The sequence below is a fragment of the Branchiostoma belcheri genome, unplaced genomic scaffold (genome assembly GCF_001625305.1).
Source record: "Branchiostoma belcheri isolate BF01 breed outbred unplaced genomic scaffold, Haploidv18h27 scaffold58, whole genome shotgun sequence".
In the NCBI taxonomy this organism is placed as follows: Eukaryota; Metazoa; Chordata; class Leptocardii; order Amphioxiformes; family Branchiostomatidae; genus Branchiostoma; species Branchiostoma belcheri.
The window spans coordinates 1,052,319-1,062,096 of record NW_017804220.1 but is presented as its reverse complement, the minus strand read 5'-3'; the positions used below and the strand labels follow the sequence as shown (position 1 = coordinate 1,062,096).

General features: G+C 44.4%; 1 protein-coding gene across 2 annotated transcripts in view; it reads right to left on the bottom strand.

The window, feature by feature from the left end:
• Positions 1-138: 138 nt before the first annotated feature.
• Positions 139-9,778, bottom strand: part of LOC109481824 (toll-like receptor 3) — a 15,216-nt gene continuing 5,576 nt past the window's right edge. For both annotated transcript variants that reach the window (XM_019784431.1, XM_019784432.1), the window contains exons 2-6: positions 7,389-9,530; positions 4,237-4,482; positions 3,392-3,555; positions 2,026-2,154; positions 139-1,310 (exon numbers count right to left, since the gene is read on the bottom strand). In XM_019784431.1, the coding sequence (XP_019639990.1) occupies positions 1,154-1,310; positions 2,026-2,154; positions 3,392-3,555; positions 4,237-4,482; positions 7,389-9,296 (2,604 nt within the window). In that variant the 5' untranslated portion in view covers positions 9,297-9,530 and the 3' untranslated portion in view covers positions 139-1,153. The remainder of the gene's footprint in view (positions 1,311-2,025; positions 2,155-3,391; positions 3,556-4,236; positions 4,483-7,388; positions 9,531-9,778) is intronic.

Sequence of the window (9,778 nt, the reverse complement as noted above, 5' to 3'; positions counted from 1 at the left end):
GTGTGTGCGTGTGTGTGTGTGTGTGTGTGTGTGTGTGTGTGTGTGTGTGTCTTCGTATCCGTGTGGAGAGGTGTGTTAGCATTAGCTCTTATGAGTCAAGCAACTGCTCTTTTTCAAGAACATTTTAATGGTTTAATATTGCTGATGATGTGTGGCATGCATGTACTTTAGTCGTCACAATGAAGATTTTACATGGCTGAAGTCTGAATCAGTCTACAACATGTCTAGATGAACTCCATGAAAATACCACAATATGTCTGTCTTTTTTTTTACAAGAAGTGTTCTGGCAAACTGCTACTGTAACAATATTTACATGTCTTTGGCACGGACGGTAAGATATTTTACAAGCCTTTATTTTCACACTCTTTACTGCAACACTTGTTCTATTCAATATGTTCTGTTCCTAGGGACAGTTGTTCTGTTAATATGTTCTGTAACCTGTTTCTAGGGAGAGAGTTGTTCTGTTCATGCATGTGTTTCTAATCTAAGGACGAAGTTCTGTTTATATGTTCTGTACTCTGTTCCAAAGGACGGAGTTGTTCTATCCTTATGTTTGTTACCAGGGACAGAGTTGTTCTGTCCATATGTTCTGTAGCCCGTTCCTATGGGGACGGTGCCATTCTGTATCCTGTTCCTAGGGACGGAGTTGTTCTGTAGTCTGTTACCAGGGACAGAGTTGTTCTGTCCATATGTTCTGTAGCCCGTTCCTGTGGGGACGGTGCCATTCTGTATACTGTTCCTAGGGACAGAGTTGTTCTGTAGTCTGTTACCATGGACAGAGTTGTTCTGTCCATATGTTCTGTAGCCTGTTCCTATGGGGACGGTGTCTTTCTTCATCCTGTTTCTAGGGACGGAGTTGTTCTGTAGTCTGTTACCAGGGACAGAGTTGTTCTGTCCATATGTTCTGTAGTCTGTTCCTAGGGACAGAGTTGTTCTGTCCATATGTTCTGTAGTCTGTTCCTAGGGACGGAGTTGTTCTGTCCATATGTTCTGTAGTCTGTTCCTAGGGACAGAGTTGTTCTGTCCATTTGTTCTGTATCCTGTTCCTAGGGACGGTGTTGTTCTGTCCTTATGTTCTATAGTCTGTTCCCAGGGACAGAGTTGTTCTGTCCATTTGTTCTGTATCCTGTTCCCAGGAACGGAGTTGTTCTGCTCATATAACCTGTGGCCTGTCCCTGGGTACGGGATTGTTGCTCGTTCCCAGGGCGTCCCGCAGGAGCAGCCAGAAGAGCGGATGGCCCGCGGTGTCGTCTGGTCCGGGCCACTGCAGGAACATCCCCGGCCGCAGCAGCTTCCGCAGCTTCTGGAAACTGGAACAACAAGACAAGCTTTTACAACAAGAAGATGTTTTTCAAAAAAGCTCACAGGGGCCATAATGGAAATAGGTGGTATTTGTTAAATATATATCTGCGTTTTTGTAAGTGGCGCTGGCAAAATAAGTTGCACAGTGCAGTGTCACTTTGTGTCATTTTGGATTAAAAAAAAATATCTGGTTGGGCAGCGTGAGTATGATGACGATATGTGCTCAAATACTAGTAATTGATCAACTTGGTGACTTGAATTGGACTCATCCTGATAAGACAGCACTTAGATGCACAATCGTTATGTATCATGCGCTCTCTCTTGCGGAAATAGATATATTTTGTAATACATATACGTATAGAGCGGTTACGTGCGGTAAAGACCAAACTAAAGGGCTAAGTTGAACTGTAATGGAAGGTTGCCTTCGCCTGGTGAACCTCAGGTGAGTAGCTATCACACACTGTACAATACAAAACAATACGAAAGAACAACCGTAACGGCATTTGTACCTGTCACGTAGATGCTACTCAGAATGCTACACGAATACAGTATATCCTCAAACCTGACAAACCGACCACCTCTTCAAGCCGGCCGTTACGGCCCGGTCCCGAGTTTTCCTAAGCCTTAAGCCATCTTTCCAAGAAGACCACCTGTCCAAGAACAGAACACTTCACCTCAGTCACCAGTTTGGTCTTCTTGGACAGGTGTAAACGAGATACTCACTGTGTTAGTTTGTTTTTCGGGATGGGCTCCAGGAACACCATGACGACCACGTCTCGCCGGTCGTCCTTGTCGAACAGCCGGTAGGACGCCACCTGCATCTCCAGCCAACTCGCCTCCTGGTCCAGGTACCTGCGTGGGGACAGGTACCGGTGTACATGTTTGTTGTTTGTTTGTTTGTTTAGCATAACCGGTAAACCGCCTTTTAAGCGTAACACACCAGTTTTGTACATGTAAGTACAAGCTTCGTAAGACTGGACTGTAAGGTTTGAACCACTCACACCGGGAAGGTCCCCTACGTACTCTTTTCGATAAGTGCAGTGGGTTCATTGGGGTGTGGCTCTCCCAAACACAGGACCTCCATTTAACGTCCTATCCGAGGGACGTCCCTAACCGAAGCTAGGTACTCATTTCCACATGAGTGAAGTGAGGAAAGTACTTTCGACTAGTCGTGTAAAGTACATTTTTCCCATGGGCACAAGATCGGTGACATGGGTAGGATTCGAACCCACGGACCTGTTGGTCCTGAGCCGAACACGCTACCGCATGTGCTCGCGGATGAGGGTATGCATCTCAAACAGGTGAGCAAAAATATATTTGAGTGTGTTGGAAAATACAAAACACAAATACAAAAGATCAAAGGCATCCAATGCAATTTCAGGGCGGCGGAACTGAGGATTTTCAATTTTAAGTTCTAGTCTCGTATTAAGTTGAATCAACCCTATCTCATAGCGTACTAGATATCTGTGAGGCAAAAATGCGATGTCACTGACAGAAAACGGTGGTTTATTATGTAATTGTGGTACCAAAAATAAGGAGACACGTAACTTGTAAATGGGCTACATTTGGGCTACATTTGGGCCACAATGTTGACGAAAATGTGATAAGAAATGGCAGTAAATGTCAGTATCAGACTTCGGTTAGATAGTTGATGATGACCGAGAGATTCGATCGAAAATTACGGTGAGTCGTTCTTTAGTTCGACAACGTACAGTTCTGTGTAATTTACCAAGTCAGATGAACTTTCTTGCTGATAAAATATTACGGATTGTCCACTATATGGTGATAAACGCAAAAAGCTTTTCAAGCTTCTTTCTGTAACGGAATGTGTTACATTTCATGCTACACTTCATTCTAGAAAGTAATAACCCTTAGCTGTGTACAAATAGGTATTAAATATATCAGAATATTTAGACCTTAGAACAAGTAGTATAACTTTATTCATCTGTTGTCTTGTACGTAGGTTTTGTACCCACGTGTCTGTCTGTATGGGTTTACCGTCAGTGATGTAGTTAAAGACCTTACGAAAGTCGCTGTACTTTTGTTGTGTCAAATTAAAGTTCTGTACGAGAACAGTACCAGTTCTTACTGTTGAGTGACGAGGCAGAGCGTCTTCCTGCTGCGGCGGATGTAATCCTGGACGTTGTCGATGATCGGGCCGGGCATGGTGTCCCTGTCCGGGATACACAGCTTCAGCTGGGGAGACTTCTGTTCAAGGTTCGGGATGAGAACGTCCTGGATCCACCGCACGTCCTACAGCAGCAGGGGAAGGGCAAACACAAGCCACGTCATTAGCATGAAAGTTACTGTAATCAGATTGGTAACCTAGATTACATACATGTAAATTACATAATGAAAATTAAACTGTTCTCCGACTCAAAAAAAGGAAATTGACTAAACCGGTCTTCCGCAGCTACCTGATTCAAGTGCTAATATGCGTGCTGTTGACACTTCTATTCTCCGCACGTGTTACGTAAGCACCGGATGAGTGAGAGGAGTGAAGGGAACCTACTCTCCAAGCAGAGGTTGTGGGGGAATGATCGTTAGCTTTTTATATATGGCCGGTTTTTTTGTTGTTGCTAGTCCCACCCGTCGGTGGCCGCGGACCTTCTCTGGCTAATGGATACTGCCTGGCCAATTTGAAAATGTCTTTTTGCCACCGATAGCGATCTGCTTGGAGATTAAAGGGAACCGTCTACATCATGATATCAGGGAACACCAACCTTTTCTCAACTGGGACGGGGGGCGGTACCGACTTCCGTCACGCGTGCTGTCTACAGCACTCGGGTCAGAGAGGATGAAGACCGAGAGATTCGGTCAAAAATTCTGGTGTGTCATTTTCTTTGAGTTGGGAACTGTTAACCAACTTTCATTCCACTATGTTTTTTTTTTCTTTTTTTTTTTGGTAGGTCTAAATATGACTTTAATATATACCTCCGCCGAGTGAGAAACGTAGGCGTCGTACTCCACCTCCAGGTCTTCCCCCTCCAGTCTCTCGTACGCCTCCTTGCGGCGCCTGGTGACCAGCACCCAGACGTACTGCACGTACTTGTGCAGGCCGAACTGTCGGCACACGATGGTCGCCACCGCCACCACCAGAAACACCGAGCACGTCGTTATGGACGCGATCACCTCCACCTGGGACACGCAGTCGACCTCAGGGTGGAAGGACAAGATGCTCTGTGGAAAAAAGAAACAAAACAATGCATCGTCGGCCAAATTTGTTACTTAGGTTTGAGGAATTGCATGCATTTCTGATGACGAAGAATTAGCAAGTTATCGAGTTTCTGAAGTAAGGCCATGTTAATTTGATTATATAGATGACATCCTCTGGAAACCTCAAAACTGGTACGAGCGTGCGAATAAAAAAGGTTTGGCAAAAAAAAAGTTGCCTTCATAATGAAATATACGTGGTCATGAAGGTTGAAGAAATGACTAAACACATAGAGTATGGTATAGAGAATAATAGAATCTTTATTTTCATTTCTACACATTTCTTCTTTTCCTTTGGAATTGATTTTGGCGTTCCAAGACATTAATGTCGCTCTGTAGTATTTTTTTTTTTGCAATCTCCGGCATAGACTTGCTAAGTTTGCAGTTGCTTTGTGCGATTTACACTGGTTGAAAATTTTTTTTCCGAAAATAGTTTCATCAGGTTGGTAAAACTTGAGAGATAGGGGAATTCTTTTTACACAACCAAAGAGTCTCACCTCGCTGACGTTTCGGTGTGTCAGACACCTTCTTCAGAGCTTCTGACTGGAGTACTGCATCTCGCCGCTATATGTAGCCGATGTAGGTGGATGCAGTACTCCAGTCAGAAGCTCTGAAGAAGGTGTCTGACAGACACCGAAACGTCAGCGAGGTGAGACTCTTTGGTTGTGTAAAAAGAATTCCCCTATCTCTGAAAACTTTTTTGTTGGAAACGGACGAAAACTTCATTACTTGCTAAGTTTGTAGTTGCTTTACGCGATTTACACTGGTTGAAAACTTTTTTGTTGGAAACGGACGAAAACTTCATGCGCGCGCGGATGTCACCCATATAATCAAATCAACATGGCCTGCCTAACAGCAGGTGTGCAGGGCAGGTGAGCGATCACGTGGCACGATCTTCAGGTGAGAGACAGGAAGACAATAGGTACAATGTACGAAGGAGTTGTCGACGCACCGTCCGTGCTGGAAGATCGATAGAAGAAAATATTGGAGTAATTTTGGTAGGACTCTTTGCAAGGTAGAAGACAAAACTCTTGGTAAACAAATAGAGACGTTTGTAACGTTGCCTTTTATCGAGTAGACAAGTTGGTATATTTTGAACAAAAAATATGTTGTATGTCCTCTATTTTTGACCTTCCTACAAAGGGACTTGTTTTCAGCGTAGCTGACAAAAAAACTAGCTAGCTAGTTTTTTCTGAATTAACAGACGGAAGTTTGAGTGAAGAATTATCATAAGAACTGAAATTGATTTGCTATTTTCTGTCAGAAAAGGCTCCTGCAAATTAATTGACAGTTGTTTTGCCAACAATCATTAGTAGCCGTACTTATTTATTTTATTCACATTTATTTTTCGAGGATTGGGCAAAAAGTTATAAAACTTATCTCAGCCCTCTCCTCACACATAAAAGGAAACAATAAAACAAAATAAGAATAAGAATAGGAATAAGAAATGACAAAGGTTCATAATGAGCTGGTGTACAAATAAAAATCAATCAACTAAATCAAACAAAACTTAGCCGTACTTGCACGGTTTTGTTATACGGACTAAAGTAGAAGTCGTAAGCTTGAGTGACAATTGGATTTGTTTTATTTTTTTTCAGACGGTTTCCCAATTGTGCAATTTCACCGGCGGTCAATTCCTTTCTCAATACATCCGGTTTTTTTGCTATTGTACTATCGAACGTTCTGGCATTAAAACTGATTCTGCGGTGCCCATATACTGACGTCCACCCTAACACATGTGTCTATGTATTTACTGTGTGGACTGTCATTGGTCCAGCTGGACCCATGGTACCAAGCAAATACAGACTACCATGCAAACTCTCGCGTGTTTGGGCGGGATCATGCGAGAGTATGACGTCACTAATTATGCCACAAGGTCATGTTTCTGCAGACATACTTTCCTTCATAGTAAGATATAATGGGCATAAACACAAAAATACAACGCATTTGCATAATATAACGAAATGGGAAAATTGAATAAGAAATATGTAATAACATAAAGTGAACAATCGCATTGTAAACGTCATCTATGCGCTTTTCTAGAATAAATTGAATCTGCATCCCACAATAAAAAGCTCGAGTTTGTTGAAGTGGGTCCTTTGACAGCCCCATTGTCAGGTTCATACTTACCTGGCAGAGATGGCACAGTGATCATGTCGGCTGTCCGTCATGGGCGAGGCCTGACCATTGCACTCCGGTCGGGCTGACCCCATCGATTACCCCAAATGCGGGTAACTCGGCTGCGTAATTAATGATAGTGGGGGTCTGCGTTCGCGCTAACCCCCGCCCATACAATCCAAAAGCAGAACACACAACAAACCCCACTACCACTATCTCCTCTCTCTCTCCCTACTCTCCAAGTAGAGGTTTGGGGTTATTTTGGGCGTGTTTTTAGGCTTTTGTTAATCGGGGTTTCGTTTTTGCGCTGGGTTTTTTTCACCCAACAAAATATTCAACAGAAAAAAATCCGGTGCAAAAAAGAAACCCCGATTAAAAAAAAGCCTAAAAACACGCCAAAAATATCCCAAACTTCTGCTTGGAGAGTACTCTTTCCTTTCGGTAGCCAAAAGCACTTCGCCCGCCTATCTAAATTACTCTGGTGACAACACCAGGCAAGCCTCTACTAGGCTTCGGGAGGCGGCTGGAAAGAGTAGAATTTGGCCAAATACATGGAGAGATAACATGCCAGTAGCTAACATGCCAGGGGTGCGACATATTGTACTCCGTGGCGGACCAACTCCCCTGGCATGTTTATATATCTCTCTTTTTGGCCAAATTCTACTCTTTTCAGCCGCCTCTCGAAGCCTGGTACAGGCTACACTAGACTAGGTATCAGTCTCAAAATCGACTGTGACTTTGAACCCTTCACTTACCTCATTTGCATACTTCCGTGGGGTCGCGCAAGTCAGCCTTCCCTCTGCCAACCCGATGACGTCTGCCCTAGTGTTGTTTACCCACTCCCGAAACCAGCGCAAATTCTCGCACGTACAGTCGAAGTTGTTTCTGTAGATGTAGAGTTCCTTCAGAGATTTAGACACGGGTTCAAACACTGACTTCTCTACGGACGTCAAAAGGTTTCCGTCAATCCGCAAAGTCTCCAGACTGGTCAGCGATTTGAAGAGTTCTCTCTGAAGGTTCGAAAGCCGGTTGTTGTGGTCGCCGTATAGACCAGGTCCCAGGTTCAGATACCGGAGTTTGGTCAGATTTTGAAATATATCTTTTTGGAGAGATTCCAGGCGATTCCCTTGCAGTCGGAGAGTCTGTAAGTTAGTGAGGTCACCAAAGAACCGTGCAAACTTTTTGCTACTACTGGCAGAGTCAGAGTTCAGCATCAAGTACAAGTTGTTGTTGGAAAGCACTAACTCCTCTAATTTTCTCAGATCTTGGAAGAGGTACGGGTTAAGAACGCGTATGTTCATTCGGTCCATGTCAATCAGTCTCAGATCGGGATTGTATTCGAACGAACCTTCGAAGTTCTCGTTGAAACCGAGAAGTCCCGACATGACCAGTTTCTGGAGCTTCGGCAGGAAAACGAAAGATTTTTCTATGATTTTCATCCTGTTGTAGCCCGGTCCACCGCCAATGTTCAACGACGTGAGGTTGTCTAGTCCGCGGAACTCTGTCCCTGTCAGCCTGTGCCCGCTTCCCAACGCTCCGATGTAATTATCGGAGATGTTTAAACTCAGGAGATTGCCGAAGCGTCGAAACTGGTCAGCTTGGATGTTCAGCATGGAGCAGAATCTCAGATCAAGTTCCAAAAGACTCGAGTTTAATTTTTCCAACGCCGCCATTGGGGCGCTCCACAGCGGGTTCAAGTACAAGGACAACACCTCCAGATGTCTCAATCCTTCAAAAGCGTTGTCTTCGATCCTCGAAATGTTGTTGTAAGCGAGATCCAGACGCTTTAAAAGAGGCACAGACGTGAACGTGTTGTCTGTTACGCTTGTTAGGTTATTTCTGAAGAGGACCAAGGTTTCCAGCCCTGTTTGTGCAAGGCTACTGAAAGAGCTTGTATTTACTGTCAGAATGTCGTTACTCGAAAGCACTAGACGCTGAAGGCTCCTAATGCCGTTAAATGCTGCTGAATCCAGCCGGGAAATTTTGTTGTACGAGAGGTCCAGCGTCCGCAGCGAGACGTTGAGGTCCTCGCGGGCAAATATCCAACCGGTAGAAGAACTGATTCCGTTTAGTCGGAGTAAAATATGCCGAAGAGACTTGAAACGGTCCCAGTTGGTGGTACCCTTGTCCTGTAAGTTTACGTGGTTGCCCGAGAGGTCCAAAATTCTCAGTGAATTTTTTACAGGAAACGCACCATAGGGTATCTCCGTCAGCTTGTTGTCGGCCAAGTTGACTTCAGTAATGTTTTGCAGTTCTTCGAATGTCCCATTTTCTAGGGTTGTCAGGTTGTTTCCTATGAGCAGAATGGTCTTCATGTGTACGAGCTTGGCGAACGCAGTCTTGCTAACGCTTGTGATGTTGCAAAAACTCAAGTCGACAAACTCCAACTGAGTGAGGTGACAGAACGCACAGTCTGGAAGGGTGGTGATGCCGTTACTGAGAAGGTACAGAGTTTTTATCGTCGGAGGCAGCTCGCTGACGGCGGCATCGAGAACGGACCGTAGCCTCATGCTGCTACAGTCGGCCACGGTTCGGTTGTAGACCCGGCAACTTTTGCCTCGCGCCCCGGTACTGACCTGCCCTGTCGCCGGCGGAGTTTGCTGACTCACCGACCATACTGCCAACGTTGTGGCGACGAAAAGTGCCAGTCTACCCGCCGCCATTATACTTGACTGTACGTAAAAATCCGTGACCAGTGAACTGATTTCCTCTTGTTTTTGGGCCTCGGTTCAAAGCACACTGTAGGTTCAAAGGTTCTTAAGTTGGCTGGTAGTCAAGGAAACGTTGGTGTAGAAAGGTCGACCGTTGAATTAGCTGACTCTGTAATGAAAGTCAACCTTCAGTGCGATCGGTATTCAGATCTGGAGTAGTCAGACCCTGAGTAGCTGCCATTGAATCTGTTGGGGGAGAGTAAACAAGAAAGTTTTTTTTTTTAAAGCTGACATTTCGCGGTTAAAAGGGGCGCAAACGGTTATATATTAGCTGTTATTTGCACTCCTTGGCTGATTTATTAGTATTTTAAGAGTGTTTGCAGCACACTATAACTAGCACAAATCTGCGAACAATGCATGGATGAACTTCCTCTTGCGTTATCTACATTTTATCGCAACCTATATATATATATATATATATATATATATATATA